Source organism: Barbus barbus (assembly GCF_936440315.1).
Source record: "Barbus barbus genome assembly, chromosome: 4".
Classification (NCBI taxonomy): domain Eukaryota; kingdom Metazoa; phylum Chordata; class Actinopteri; order Cypriniformes; family Cyprinidae; genus Barbus; species Barbus barbus.
The window spans coordinates 10,701,126-10,717,743 of NC_136732.1; the positions used below are offsets into that span (position 1 = coordinate 10,701,126).

At 36.6% G+C, this 16,618-nt stretch overlaps 1 protein-coding gene across 2 annotated transcripts; it reads left to right on the forward strand.

Moving 5' to 3' along the window:
* Window positions 1-4,040: 4,040 nt before the first annotated feature.
* On the forward strand, window positions 4,041-11,225 carry tsen54 (TSEN54 tRNA splicing endonuclease subunit). 2 transcript variants are annotated; one of them, XM_079403971.1, is made up of 11 exons: window positions 4,041-4,123; window positions 5,501-5,659; window positions 5,744-5,807; window positions 5,894-5,977; window positions 7,049-7,147; window positions 7,316-7,368; window positions 7,482-7,586; window positions 8,594-9,150; window positions 10,119-10,179; window positions 10,358-10,471; window positions 10,792-11,225. In XM_079403971.1, the coding sequence occupies exons 1-11, from the start codon at window positions 4,062-4,064 to the stop codon at window positions 10,937-10,939; spliced, it is 1,506 nt and encodes a 501-aa protein (XP_079260097.1). In that variant the 5' UTR covers window positions 4,041-4,061; the 3' UTR covers window positions 10,940-11,225. The 2 variants fall into 2 exon arrangements, with proteins under 2 accessions (XP_079260097.1, XP_079260096.1); XM_079403970.1 differs by having other exon boundaries at window positions 4,044-4,123; window positions 5,468-5,659; window positions 10,792-11,052.
* The last annotated feature ends 5,393 nt before the right edge of the window (window positions 11,226-16,618 follow it).

The following is a 16,618-nucleotide window of genomic DNA, read 5'->3' on the forward strand; positions in this document are numbered from 1 at the left end:
CGCTGTTTAATTAGGTCTGTCTCGGCTAAAATCGGCAAAGCTGTTGGTCCCCCCCCAACACACACACACTTTTGTCCAGACCATTGGTTCACAAAACACTATGTTAAAACAGATAGCCAGAGAGGTCATATTAAGAGGTCAACTTGATTACCAACTCTAGGCCTATTTGGGAAAGTTTAGTTTGCTTTGGTAAATTTGTATTTCTCAAGCTTACTTTGGGATTTAATCCAATCTGAATCAAACACGTCTGTGTTTTTTCTTCTTACAAAACCTTCCATTCGTGGATAAACACTGTTTTGCCAGCTTTATGGATAAAATAACAGTTTGAGTACTGCTGACATCCCATTTGATGGGATTAAAACTAAATTTATAGTTAATAATACAGACGTCTTGTTTATTTCAATGAGTTTTATCCATCGTTTTGAACAATAACGTTTAAAAGAAACCAGTCGATTCTGAAAATCAAAGATCTGTCGATTCCTTTAAGGGCTCCTGTGCAAACAGGTCTGCAGAAGCTGACACCATTGAAACTATTAGCAAACAAAGCCACGCTGAGGACAAATCATTTACCTTTATAGCGTCACAGACTCATTCGGAAGTGTTGCTTCCTCCAGCACTAATCTGTTAATGTGCTTTGTTTACACTGCTGCACTTTCATTGATACCACCACTCATGTTTTACACTGGTGCAATACCACTTATAGCCTGTAGTCCAACTCTAACACCCCTCAAAAAGACGTTTCCAGAGCCTCTACTGTGCTACTGTATGCAAATGGAGATTTGACATATATTGATCTATATCATGACCTATATATACATATATATTGCAATATTTGTTACCTATAGGGTGATATATATATTTTAACATAGGTACATTCTCTATAGGTAGATAAAGATATAAGTTTCTAACAAATATAAAATCCTCATGTCCAAATGTCAACAATGTATATTTGATTTACATATGCAACTTCATTATAACAAAATATTATATATGTATATGTGTGTGTAATTGTTCTTAAATACTGTACATCTTTTATATTTGCTTATATAATGTCAACATGCATTAACGAGTTTTAGGATGGATGTACATGTATTACACATGCATAAATATACATATTTATGGTCTATATGTTAATATCAGTGTTGGGGGATGTTACTTTTAAAAGTAATGCATTATAATATTACAGTACTCCATAAAATGTAACTAATTGCATTATATTTTATGCAAAGTAATGCATTGCACTGCACACATACTCAATGATTTTTTTTTGTAACAAAAAGCCCAAAAGTTATACCGTATTTTCACAGGAGAAGTGTCAGTGAATAAATGTGAGTTACTTATTTGAAAAAGTAGATATTGTCTTGTAAATTTAAAAGTAATGTGTTACTTGTTACAAAGTAATCTGATAATGTAACTCACATTACTTGTAACCCCCAACTCTGGTTAATATATGAAAATGTTCCAATTTTTAATAGGTTTCATGCTTTTACTTAATTTGACAATATATTTTATATAAGGAATTTTAACATCAAATGTACAAATATTACATTTGCATTTGGATACTAAACCAAATGTAATCAATGCAGACAAAGACTTATTTAGACGTTTTAAACCATTTGAAACCTAGTTTGAAGTTTTGTGCACTGTTCTTCAAATCTTAAAGGTTTATTAAAATACCAAACTACTGCAGATAATATATGACTTAAGTACTTAAAGAAAGACACTTTCATGACTGTTTCTAAATATGTGCTAGTCAACGCATCAAAATAAGTGCACTTCTATGACAAAAGACTATTAAAACATAATAATTGAAAATGTACTTTTAAGTAAAACGTGCAAAAATGACAAACTGCACTATTTAAAAGTATGCCTAACCGTGCACTTCTTTTTCCCAAGGGAAGACGAGGAAAAAAGAAGTTACATTGTGAGTTTAATATCTTAACAGAATAGCAGGAATGACCCATAACAGTATCTAGAAACACAAGAACAGATGTGATGCATCAGAAGCTCGTGGAGTTTATATATATACGTACAGAACATATCATGCTGTGCCATGCATTTCTCTGCATGGGTGGCCTCATTTGGTCAAGAGAGACACCACTGTCAGCTTAAGGCGTTTGTTTCTATGGTAATGGCTAGGACTTGGGAAGCTATCCGGCTTACTGGAAACGTGCTTTATTGTTGACTTTCAGGAAGGGGGTGGAGGTGCGCGGGCCTGACGGAGGAGCTGTAGTGCCAGTGTTTTGGTCTGTGAGGTGTCTGTCTCATCGCTGGGGTCAGGTGGCTCAGCTTTGTGGCCATTCAGGTCAAACAAAAAAGAGCTGGATGTGTGATACGGCCAAACACACGTCACCATTCACACCTTTCACCTGATACCCCTAACAATACTTCAGCAGAGCAGCCTAGGCTTTCCTGTAGCTCAAATAGTAGAGCATGGCGCTAGCAACACCAAGGTCATGGGTTCGATTCCCAGGGAAAGCAAGAGCTGATTAAATGTAAAACTTGAATGCAATGTAAGTCAAATGCATAAATATGAAAATCAGTCAGTTGAAGGATTAAATAGCTCACCTAAAAATCTGTTTGCCCCCATGCTGTTATTTTTTGCTGTGGACCAGAAATAGTGAACTTTTTCGGCTCTTTTCCACAGAAGTTCATCAAGACCACATTTGTTACAAAAAAAAGCTTCCTGTTCCTATTACAAATCTCTCTTGTGACTTTTTGAAAGTCGTTCACAAGTTGTGGTCTGCCTGACAGTGGTATTGAGGAGATAAACAATATTCATACAAATCATAGAAATAGCATTAAAGTATATATTAGTAAACCACACATGCTGTATGGTAGCACACTTAAATATTGTTCATATTTTTAGGAAATTCAGAAGTCACAGATGAAGATGTTTTTAAGTCCTATACTTAAGCGAGTCAAAAGCTTGCTCTCTAAAGGTTAGCTAAGTGTATTTAATATCATTCAAACTAAAATACGTTCAAAATTTCAATTCTATCATTTACTCACTCTAAGCTAAACACAAAAGAAGATACTTTGAAATCAAACAATGACTTCCAATGACTAAATTAAATATTAAAAACACTGGAATATTTCTCAAAACATCTTCTTTTGTGAGTTTTTTAAGGATGATGTACTTCTGTAGGCCAACCTGGAAGGCATCACATTGGTTCCCTTGCCAAAACCCCAACAGGATTTTGTCACTGAGTTTTGGATTATAGCAGAAAATAAGCTCTGCGACCAACAAAAGTTTATAATTCTTACCAGTTGTGTTCATTATGATCATTTTCATAAATTAACACTTTTCTTCTGACATGTAAAAGCAGTTTGGCAGAAGTAAAAAGCTAAGCTTAGGCCATAAACAACTATACCACGCGTCACCATCATTACACTTCCAACAACTCTTTCAGTCTTTCTTAAAAAATTAAAAACTAATTTAAAAAAATTAGTTAGAATATTTTGCAGGAGCGTGATTATAAACACGAGTTAGCTGGGTTTTGCTGTTTGCCATGACATTTAATGACTCTTTTTCAAGCCAAGTAAAATCTTTTAAAATCACAAGGAGGTATTACTGATGTATTTTATGTTCTATAATAAAATGTGACAGCTTGTGTTAAACACTGTATTTCAGGTATTTAATATAAAACACACACGCACACACATTGATATCAGGAATATGTAACCGGAAATGTTAAATGCATCTTTGTTTTGGCCTAGAAAAATATGTAATCCCTGCACGACTCCTATAGTACTTTGTGCTTTGCTGTAATTTTATTGTTGTACTCATGGATAATGCCATAATTTGATGTGCGCAAATCCAGTATAATCATAATTTTATGATCATTCTTTGTAGGGATGCATCCATGTCTCATTTCCCTGTTCTTGTATGTTTTTACAAGCTCTGCAATTAAAAAAAAATAATAATAATAATAATAAAAAAAGAAAATATGTGTGTTGTGCTGCCATCTACCGGTAAAGACCGGTAGATGGCATGAATCGTGTATTGCCTTTGCGCACTAGGACCCTGAAGCGACAGAGAGAGAGAGACAGAAGTAAACATGGCAGACAGAGACATATCCACAGATGCTCACAAACACAATGTTTATGAGGAGCTGCTCAGGTAACCGCCTTCATTCGTTCATTCATTCATTGTAATAAAGTGTTTGTGTCGTTAGTAGTATTGATTTGTTCGTGGTCTGCAGTAACACAAACATAACTCTGGTGTCACGCTGGAAACAGGAAACATGCCCTAGCCAGCAAAGTTAGACCATGTGTGAAAGCTGCGGTTTTTAATGATCATCTGAATGCGTGAGGATCCATCCGAGCATGATACAAAGTACAGGTGATATTCATGCCTGGTGTTTCTACAAGTGCTCCTTTAAAACAGACATTACACACATCACATGTCCAATAGTAGCAGAAGTCCTTCTCAGCACAGCTCAGATCACTCTGTAATATCATCTGTGCTGGAAATGAACATGTTGCTATGAAATTTCACATGCTTATGAGACTAATTTAGTAGTTGCTGAAAAAAAACAATAGAATCCTGCCCAAAACACAATAGAAAATGTAATGATTTAATGGTTATGATGGGAATTGTATTGGTTTTAATGGAAGCTATAATGGTGTCTACTGGTATGTGATGGATTCTATTGGTGGGATGTTAAATCCTATTGGAAAAATGTCCAAAACACACTACAAAAAGGAATTTTGTAATGGTTTTCTTGGAAAAAGCTAGTGGTTTATAATGGTATTTTAATGGAAACCATTGGAATTTCTGTGATGGTTTCTATTGTATTTTTCTAATTGTATATTATCTTAAATACAGACATAATAATTTCACACTAGTTGCATAATTCGACAATTACATCTTGATTGCAAATGACACAATAGAAATGTTCAGCTCTACTGTAAACTTGTTTTTACTTTACATCTCAAGCGTGTTCTTGTGGAAATAATAAACGAGACAGTCATGATTTTATAATTGATACTAATGATTTTCGCACAATCAGAATTTAAATGTTTTTATTATTTCAGTCTCTGTTTATATGATAATAGTTTTAAACATAATAGAAATTTATTTTTATATTATGGCATTTAATGTATGGGTTTATGACAAAGGTAAAACAATAAAATTATACATAAGTTTATAGAAGATCATATATTAAAAAAAAGTTGGCGTATAATGAAAATTCACTTATTTACTTATTTTTATTTGTTAACTTATTCATGTAAACAAAAATAATAAATAACAAATAAAAAATAATAAAATAATTCTCATAATGTTAAATCAAAATGCTGTAGTATATGTTTGCTATAGTTCATCTTCCTCCAGTTTTGAGTTCAACGGCCACATTTGAACATCTAATCAACATTTTTCTTAATCGTTAATGTGTTTCACTCTGATGCACGTCACAATTTTGTCAGCATGAGACTATGTCAACTTATATATTTTTTATATCAGGTTTCTATGTATTTGTCTTGGCTTTGCATGCAGTCCATCAGAGCTGTTTGAGGCGAGGTCCCGGAGCCATAAGATACCGGTGAGGGGTCAGAAAGACTTCCAGCCCAGTGGGTCGGAGCAGCAGAGGACCCGTCTGCAGCAGAGTCTGGACGAGCATTGGACGCTCCTGGCCGAGGAGAGAGTCGAGAGACTGTGAGTGATTTCATAAGAACACACACTCACTTACTACACAATCTCAGAAGACAGAAAGAAATGTGGTGCTGTGTCTCTGCACAGAGGGAATCTAGTGAAAGCTGTCTGGATCCCTGACGAAAGACTAGTGGAACTGCAGTCACCAGCAGTGAGTCCATGTTAGACATCAAATGAAATATCATCTCCATCTGATCATAGTTAGGCCACTCTCAGGAATTATGTCATGTTTTGCAGGGGAAGTTTTGGCAGACGATGGGTTTTTCAGAGAGAGGCAAGCAGTACCTGCTTCCTGAAGAGGCTCTTTACCTTATGGAATGTGTGAGTGGACATTTTCATACTCTTATTTCAATCATGACAACATGGTGATGGATATGACTATGTTAATGTATTTGGTCTTGGCCGAATAGATCTGCTACATTGCTGCAGCTGTTGATTATTGCTGCTGAAAGCAAATACAGGAACTTGCTACTGCCAGTGCATATGATGATACGGTGCCATGAGTATTTAAGACATACTGCTGCTGCACAAATAGCATATAAAATAACCCGTAGCAGATCTATACAGGTGGAGCTGGGGAAGGTGGAGGGCTTCAGAGATACTCTGAAAGCGCGCTGCAGGAATCTGAAGTGAATACTACTTGCTAGGCATATATATGCAAGGCAGTAAGCTCATTGGCTGCATATGCAACATGAACCAATCAGCTTGTGCTGAGTCGTTTAACTCTCTGAATATCAGCAGTTACGTTAACAACCCATCAGCCTTCACCATCTAGAGTTTAATGACTGAACTGTATTATTTATATCACGTTTGACATAGTTTTATACCATGTGCAGTTAGTAATATTTTAAGATGAACATTTACTGGACAAGTTGATTTCATTTACTCGATGAAATATTAATTTGTACATCTCTCAATCATCATTGTATGGCAAGAGGCCGTGCTTTATTTATAGTTGTACAAGTATGACTAGTGCAGAGCCCTAGGGTCAAAACATCCATAAAACTACAGCACAGACCTTTCTGTTTCAAGCCACAAATATTTAGAAAAATGTAATAACATGTGGAAAAAGCTGACATACACTACCGCTCAAAAGTTTGTGGGTTGGCAAGATTTTGTGTTTGTTCTCATGCTCACCAAGACTGCATTTATTTGATCAAATGTACAGTAAAAATTGTGAAATACTATTACAATAAAAAAAAAAAACTGGTTTTAATTGATTGCTGCGATATAAAGTTGAATTTTCAGCATCATTACTCTAGTCTTCAGTGTCACACGATCCTTCAGAAATCTTTGTAATATGCTGATTATCATCAGAGTTATCATTATCACTTGTGTTGCTTTATGTTTTTGTGTGAACTATATGTTTGCCATGTCCTGTTTGTGATTCAGGGTAATGTGCAGGTGTTTTACCGGGACCTTCCTTTATCCATTCAGGAGGGATATGAGAGGTTTCTCTCTCGTGAAACTGTGACTCTTCATCAGTATCAGGTTTGTTTGTCATCCGAATGAGAAAACACTCAGCATTTTTTGCCATTAAAATACACTGTCAATGCAGAGTTCAAAACCACTGAGACAAAGAAGAGCGAAATAGACAACAAAAGCATACTGAGTGCACCTTTAAACATCCGCAAATGTAATTTGTCTTCTTTAATTTAGGTTTTTGGACATTTGAAAAGGCTTGGGTATGTTGTGAACAGGTTTGACCCCAGGTAACAATCATGTATTTATTCTCAGTACAATAATTTGTGGGTTTGTACCAACTTTTCTACAGAATGATATCATGCATCATCTAATATTTCTAATAAAATCATCTTTCATACAGTTCAGTCCCATCCACATATGAGAGACAGCTGAACCTGCCAGCATCATCATGGGACAAACAGAGAAAACAGCTGAAGAGGAAGCGCTCTCTAAGTCCCGTGTCCAGGTGCATGTGATGCTTCCCACCAATGTTTCTTCTTCAGGCCCTGTTCATGTTAACAGTTCCATACACAAAATTTAGGATTGTGTTTTATTATTATAAGGGTATATACTAAGTAGAATCTACAAGGCTTAAAAGCTTAACCTCCATGATTTATGAAACAAGCTGTGTCTTCCTCCTTTGTAAAAAAATATCCGGCCTCATTTGACTTCAGATATTCTAAGAGATGCATTAAATTAGAATGAAAGCATAATAATATCTATTATCAATATCTTTTTTTATTATAGCCCAATAGAAGTGCTTACATGAGTGCATTCAAATTACACATTTAGGATTAGCGTTTGTCTTGCATGTAATTATGCATAATTAATTATTGCAATAGTAAGTACATATAAAATGTGTAACAAGGACACCTTAAAATAAAATGTTACAGAATATTTGATTAAATACACAACCATGTAATTTTCCTTTTAATTAAGATACTTTGATCTCATTTTATTAATTTCTTTTTTATTTGGAATATGATTGAATGCACATCAAAAAGTTTATTCTAAACAAATGACTAGTTTGGAAGCAGTGCAACAGCTGAATTACAATCAAAATATGATTGAATGAGGCACATTTGTAAAAGGTTTGTAAGATCGTTTAATGTTACAGAGAAACATTACTCTTCTGCTTACCAAGGCTGTGCTTCTTTGATCAAAAATACAGCAAAAACAGTAATATTGTAAAATATTAATATAACTGTTTTCAGTTTTAATATGTTTTAAAATGTAATTTATTCTTGTGATGCAAAGCTGAATTTTCAGCATCATTACTCCAGTCTTCAGTGTCACATGATCTTCAGAAATCTTTCTAATGGTGCAAACAGGTCAGGTGATGCAAGAGGATGATATAAGGAGGGACGAAATAGCTTGAAATATTAATAAATTAGTTTTGGTGGCCTGATATTTTGCCTGGGTGGCTGCTAAATACTGACTCAGTTCTCTGTCTTGATCGTCATCTGGCCTCAGTGACAAACAAAATGCGTCACCAGAGGAGAAGACAACAACTGTAGACCAAAGTGAGGAGCTAGTGAAGACCAGTGAATCACCGGCAGATCCGCCTCTGGAGGAGCCCATGCAGTCCGCCGATGCCGACAGGACGTGGTGGATGGAGGGGGATGTCCAGCCTGCTCAAGCCCAAAGCGCAGCTCCTCGCTGGGACTTCAGCAGCATCTCTTTCCCGGACCTTGGCTCTCACCAGAGCCGCTCCGTCTCTCTGACGTCTCCAGACCCCAGCCTGCTGCCTGGAGCGCTGGAGGTGGGCGGCTGCGATTTGTCCCCATGGCTCAGAAGACTCAACGTGAAGCAGGAGAAGCTGTCACGGCGGGACAGGGAGCGTCAGAGAGACAGGGATCGCTATCACTGGGATATTAACAGTGACCGAGAGGTGCGGCACTGCGGGAACTGGGCCGAGTATTTGCAGTTGCTGGAGGACAGGAGGAGACGGAGGCAGAAAGATAGACCTGTGCATCTGTGGGAGAAGGAGGTGACACCGCTCACTCAGCCTGGCCAGTGCACCGCGCACCGTAAGATTACACACTTTCATTAGACAACAAATGAACAGATTTCTCGACAGTCTTGAGCTAGTAATCTTATGTCTGACCTGAATAGATTGCATGACACAAATAAGTTTAATATGTTGTTGTTTTTGACTAAATGCATCTCCAGACTTGATGTATTATTGTGTGAATCAAACATAAGAATTAAGAGGTGTTTGGTTATTCTTTCTTATAAAGTTTATTATATAACTATCAAAATATTTTTGCTGAAACTTTACATTAAGGTTCCATTTGTTAACATTAATATTAGTGAATATCATACTATGTTTATCAAACAGTATTTGTTGATGGCATTTGTTTATTATTGTTCTAAATAAATAAAAATAGTAATAAATCCATAAAAATAATATAATGTAATTAGCATGAAAATAAATGTTGTTTTATTTTCTAGTTATAATAAACAAGTAATATTGTCACTTGTTTTTGTTATCATTTTTTATATTTCTATAGATGCAAGTTATTTTTTATTTTGGTTTTAGTTTGTCAAATTAATTTATTTTAGTTAGTATTAAAGCATTTCTAATTTATTCTAATTAAGTTTTTTAACATTTATTTGATTTAAAGTTGTAGTTTTAGCTAACAATAACAGCAATGGTAATAAAAATACTAAATGAATAAATATAATATCAATAATAATATTATAATAATAGAATTACTTCATGTTTGTTTACAATATATTGAGTAATAGTAATTTATGCGATTTAAATGTTAAAAGTGTATTTGTATAGAAATTAAGATTAATGGTTCATTGTAAGTTCATGATACAACACATTTTTAGTGTTAATTGCATTTAAAGGATTATTTTCAGTTTGATTATTTCATACTATGTGCAAACATTATATTTTAAAATATGCAAATAAAAGGATATGTGTTAATAATATTTTTTGATAATTAAAATTTTTTTTTTTTTTTTTTTTGGTCCTGTTCTGGTGCAGGTGAACTGCTGGACCAGATCAGCATTATCAAGTCTTCGAGTTGGTCTGAGGGGGTTTCCAAGTGAGTATAGCCCACCTTTACTATCCTTTCCTAAATGTGCGTTTGTGCAACATCATGGTAAGTGATGTACTGAAATGCTGTCAGAGTAACCTGGTAGCTTTGTCCTTTGTCTCAAAATTGAAGTCAAATAAGGGTTTGAGATGATTGAACTGCTGTTTTAAACAATCTGTTTTCCCAGCTTGTCGCCGTCAGACCAGTGGAAGATTAGTTTTGATGTTTACCAACCAGACACGGTGACAGAGTTTAAAAAGAGCCTCCCTGGAAAGCCTTACACCCGCATGTGTGTCTGCAGGTAAACGCACTGAAATGAGTCTGCTGAATTATTACCTGCATTATGATTGCTCATTGTCTTTTATCTGCTGTGTTGGTTTTGTCATTTTGCCTTAGTTATACAGTGGTTGGATCATCATTTTGCAGAACTCGAGTCATAATCAGCTGTCTGATTAAGTGATGCACTTTTTTTCTTTCTATGGCATGTAAATAGTAATTTATGAGCTTGCATATATCTGGCTCCTGATAAAATCATACATGCTCGGGATCTGTATCAGGTGACTAGAAATCTGTAATGTCTGTAAACGTCCTGATCTTATTTCTGTTTTTGTACATTGACAGTTTTGATGGTGCAGTGCCTGATTTGAATGCCATGAAGCAGCTGTCCTTCCAAAGCGGAGACGTCCCAGTCACTTTTGCAGTGGTGGATCATGGCGACATCTCCTTTTATTGCTTCAAGGATTTCAAACTGCCGACTGACGTGTATTAAAGGAGGATTTCTAAAACTGTACCGAAAAAATGTGTGGATCTCAGGGTATTAATGGGATAATTCAGCCAACAATGAAAGTTCTCACATCATTTACTCAGCCTCACGTTGTTCCAAGAATGTTGGTAACCAAATATTTTCTGTTCCCATTGACTTTTTTTTATTTTTTATTCGGTAAATGAGAGCGATTTGGTTACCAACATTCTTCAAAGATTACCAACATTCTTCAAAAATGTTTGTTCCACTAACAAAAGTCGTGGAGTTTTGGAATAACATTATAGAGGGTGAGAAAATGATGACTGAATGTTCATTTTTTAGACTAACTATTCCTTTAAGTTGCTTTTAATACATGTCGTGTAAGTTATGCCAAATCTTCTAACACCATAAAATATCTATTGTTTGGACACCGAAAAACAAACAAACTTCAAAGCCTGCTTTGATCAGCTAATTTTGTATTATCTTCAGAATCATCTCTACTGGTTAGATGGATGTTTTGTTGAGCTGCTTCATAAGCTTTCAGGGTATCTGAGTTTGAGTTTTGTTTCTGGCTCTATTTCTGTACTCCATATTGGAAATACTATACGTCAACCTTGGTTTACCAAGATTGTTGATGATTATTCATTGCAGTCACAATATTCTGTGGAGAATGGGAAAGCTAGGTCAATCAAATGGTCAATGTTTGGTGTTGGATGAAAGTAATAACTCAAAAAAAAACAATCCATTTCATCTGGTTTGGGATGTTTATCAGCAACGGTGTAGGCTATATCTTGGTGCCATCATGTTTGTGAATCTACACATCCACAGCTACATTTCTGCATACCTTCCAGGTTTCATTTTGCTAGAATTGTCAATCAATTCAAAATTTAACTGAATTAATTACTTTTATACCAAGAGGCTGTTGAATGCTTGAATCTGATTGATGAACACGCACTTCTAAAGTAGTTCCAGGAAGCTCTTGACATGTTCATATCACTTCGCCAAATGATTTCAGGTATTTCAAAGGTCCTTACAGCCTCAGAACCAAAACCCACAATGACACTGACAAAGCCAATAAATATAACAAACAACAGGATAAAATGATAAACGATTTTACATTTTCCTGCAAAATTACGTTTTGCTATCGAGGTAATGGCTCTCTTTCAAATCTGCATTATCATTGGCTCAAGTCTCGTAGCGTCCTCTAAAATTACGTCTAGAGGTGTGGTAACTGTGGTGAAGAGCTTTAATTAGTTTATTCTTGAAGGCCCAATGCCCCAATCATCTGTCTGGGACACTTGCACCCTGCCTATTTGCGCTGTTTGCTCTAAAATATGCTTTTGGAAAGCTATACTGAGTCAATAAATCAATAGCCACTACATCAGCTGCTGTTCAGTGTTGATTTGGTGATATATGATATTTAAATTACTCTTGTGCACATTGATCTTGATGCATGCACACAGGTGCCTATGAATTATGGTAGACACATCATAACTTCATTCATTGCTAAGGTGTGTGAAAGTAGACTATCATTCATTGTAATGAGCTGCAGTTTTTCAGAGAAATCAGACATTAGAAGAGGAGTTACCTTTACACTCATTATACTCTGTTTGCAGGTAAGCACACTCAATGAACAATAAACTGTCCATATATGAGCATGTGTCTGTGATTCTCAAGAGCAAGACACATAATACATCATGTTTTTATCAACATTTTTAGATTTTAAAATACGTTTTCTATGCAGACAGAAATGGCACAATAAAAATCATTTGTATTTTGTTGTTTCTTAAGACAACAATAACAATTTTTTACAGTAGTATTATATTTTTTGTTAATATCTTGAATTAGATTTTTTATATTTATTTTCATTATTATCTTGTATAGTTATAAAGTTTCCGTTTTTTGTTTAGTTTTTGTTATTTTAGTAGATCAACTTAAACTAAATTAAAATGAGAAATATTGCCTTGGCAACTTATTTTATAATTATTATTTTTATGTCAAGTAGTGAACATTTTTCTTTTTGGTTTTCATTTTGGATAACAATAATAATAACACTGTTTTACATGTGTGACAGCTGAGATTTCCATTAGTGTTAATGGTATTATTAAATATTCCTTAATATTTTTAGGAAATTAGAGAAGCACAAATCAAGATTATGGCGATGCATTGAGAATAGAAATTAATGTCATTACAAACACCTGTCTAAACACTTCATATTGTGGGGGATTTATTTGTTCTAAACAAAAGGGCTTATTGACATCATATTCAAAACAATTTGTTGTGTAATCCCAACTGTCACATGATTTTTAAAGTAAAGCGAAGTTGCTTCAGTTATTCTCATATCAACTATAACTGAAAGTGTAAAAGTTATTCTTTTGTTTACTATCATTAAAGATTTCACAGCAAAAAGGCATGTGAACCTTGACATACAGTAGAGTACATGTAGACTTTCAGCAAAATTTTGACTGTCGATAATTTTGATGCCTTAGAAATTAATGTATCAGGCTAATGATTTATTTCAGAAATTGTGGTCATGTTATATGCATTTATTAACTCATGACCATAAAGTTATGCAACCAGCACAATCTGATTAAACAGCCATTTCTCTAACACTAACTTTTTTATCGGTCATGGGAAGGACATAAACAAAATGGCAAACAGCACATCAGATAAAGTGTGTATGTTAATGACATATAGAAATGGCATCAGCTGTTTGTATAGTTTTTTTTTCACTTGTGGTGAAACTAAGAACAAAAGAGAGATGGTCCTCACTGCAGAACACAAGATCCAGGGGGTGTGGTTGGATCTAGATCCAACTCCTCCCACCTTCCATTTACCTAAACTTACCCTTCTCCACCCCCTGATCCCTAAACCCACCCATCCCCACCCCTAAACTTACCCATCTCCACCCCCTGATCCCTAAACCCACCCATCCCCACCCCTAAACTTACCCACCTCCACCCCCTGATCCCTAAACCCACCCATCCCCACCCCTAAACTTATCCATCTCCACCCCCTGATCCCTAAACCCACCCATCCCCACCCCTAAACGTACCCACCTCCACCCCCTGATCCCTAAACCCACCCATCCCCACCCCTAAACTTACCCTTCTCCACTCCCTGATCCCTAAACCCACCCATCCCCACCCCTAAACTTATCCATCTCCACCCCCTGATCCCTAAACCCACCCATCCCCACCCCTAAACGTACCCACCTCCACCCCCTGATCCCTAAACCCACCCATCCCCACCCCTAAACTTACCCTTCTCCACTCCCTGATCCCTAAACCCACCCATCCCCACCCCTAAACTTACCCACCTCCACCCCCTGATCCCTAAACCCACCCATCCCCACCCCTAAACTTATCCATCTCCACCCCCTGATCCCTAAACCCACCCATCCCCACCCCTAAACTTACCCATCTCCACCCCCTGATCCCTAAACCCATCCATCCCCACCCCTAAACTTACCCATCTCCACCCCCTGATCCCTAAACCCACCCATCCCCACCCCTAAACTTACCCATCTCCACCCCCTGATCCCTAAACCCATCCATCCCCACCCCTAAACTTACCCACCTCCACCCCCTGATCCCTAAACCCACCCATCCCCACCCCTAAACTTATCCATCTCCACCCCTTGATCCCTAAACCCACCCATCCCCACCCCTAAACTTACCCACCTCCACCCCCTGATCCCTAAACCCACCCATCCCCACCCCTAAACTTATCCATCTCCACCCCCTGATCCCTAAACCCACCCATCCCCACCCCTAAACTTACCCATCTCCACCCCCTGATCCCTAAACCCATCCATCCCCACCCCTAAACTTACCCATCTCCACCCCCTGATCCCTAAACCCACCCATCCCCACCCCTAAACTTACCCATCTCCACCCCCTGATCCCTAAACCCATCCATCCCCACCCCTAAACTTACCCACCTCCACCCCCTGATCCCTAAACCCACCCATCCCCACCCCTAAACTTATCCATCTCCACCCCCTGATCCCTAAACCCACCCATCCCCACCCCTAAACTTACCCACCTCCACCCCCTGATCCCTAAACCCACCCATCCCCACCCCTAAACTTATCCATCTCCACCCCCTGATCCCTAAACCCACCCATCCCCACCCCTAAACTTACCCATCTCCACCCCCTGATCCCTAAACCCATCCATCCCCACCCCTAAACTTACCCATCTCCACCCCCTGATCCCTAAACCCATCCATCCCCACCCCTAAACCTACCAATCTCCACCCCCCTAGATGTAGATCCAACCCCGCCCCTTGGATCTTTGTTCTGCAGTGAGGGGCTACTGACAAAAGAGGAGGTTGGACATGGATCTCATTTGCAGTATATAAATATGAGACCAAATGACAGTCATCTCTTCAGTACCCAATCTCTCGACTGTTTGCCATGCATCTAGGGGTGCTAATATTTTATCTTGCCTCAATCGGTAAGTCTGTTTTAAATGTCCAGATGTAATGTCTGTTTATGTGTGTTGACTGTGCCATATTTTCCCTTACCTTGTGTAGTTTTGCTCCTAGTTTTGAAGATGAATGCATGTCATGCAAGGTTTCCACACTGACAAAATTCGATTTCGATATTCTACATAGTGACAGATGAATTTGCACCAAAATACTGTATTTAAAATTTGATTTGTATAGTGTTTTTACTATGTGCTTGTGAAAGTGTTTAATTGTATTTAATGTGCACTTGAACTTTACTCAAGAGTATATTTAGCAAAAAACTACTTTCAGATAATACAATGAAATAAAAGTGCACTTTTCACATTCTTAATTACACTTTTAAAATGTTCTAAATTTTTATGTCTAATTAAATGTTTTACTTTTAAGTAATTATTTTAAATGTGCTAAATTGCAAATTCACCATTATAAATGTGTAATTATATGTTTAAATACATGACACAAGTTTCAATAGAAATGTAAACATTAATTAATAAAAATTATAGTATATTTTAGTTTATGATAAATGCTTGTCAGTAGTTCACTTTTACTATATTTCAAAGACAATAGAGGTTACACTTTATTTTAAGGTGTCCTTGTTACAGTGTAAATATACATTTAAGTACCTAGTAATGTTAATTTACTACATGTACTTGCTATATGGTTAGGGTAAGGATTAGGATTTGGCTTTGGCTTGCATGTAATTATGCATATTTTACTGTTATTATAATAGTAAGTACATTTAACATGATTAACAAGGACACCTTTAATTAAAGTGTTACTGATAGATCTAATTATCATTTTAATGCAATGAAGATGTACTTAAGTCCTACTTAAGTGGGTCAAAAAAACACTTTAAAATTCAGCTAACTACATTTATTATAAATTTAATTTAATTTAAATTAGCATGCATTTCTAAGTGTCCCAAAACATTACATCGATTTCGCAGTTAAAGGGGTCATATGATGTTGCTAAAAAAGAACATTATTTTGTGTATTTGGTTTAATGCAAAGTGTTTATGTGGTTTAAGGTAAAAAAACAAAGAGAAAAAAACAACATTATTTTCAATTCATTTTACACATACTGTACATTATTGTTACTGTACCTTTCTGAAACGCGTCGATTTTTACGAAGCTCATCGTTCTGAGAAGCGAGGTGTGCTCTGATTGGCCAGCTATCCAGTGCGTTGTAATCGGCCGAATACCTCAAGTGCGAGACAAAATGGTACGCCACTTA

Coding starts and splice junctions, on each gene's coding strand:
- tsen54 (XM_079403970.1), top strand. CDS start 4,062: ATGGCAGACAGAGACATATCCACAGATGCTCACAAACACAATGTTTAT. Junction 4,124..5,467: donor GTTTATGAGGAGCTGCTCAG/GTAACCGCCTTC, acceptor TTTTTATATCAG/GTTTCTATGTATTTGTCTTG. Junction 10,472..10,791: donor ACCCGCATGTGTGTCTGCAG/GTAAACGCACTG, acceptor GTACATTGACAG/TTTTGATGGTGCAGTGCCTG.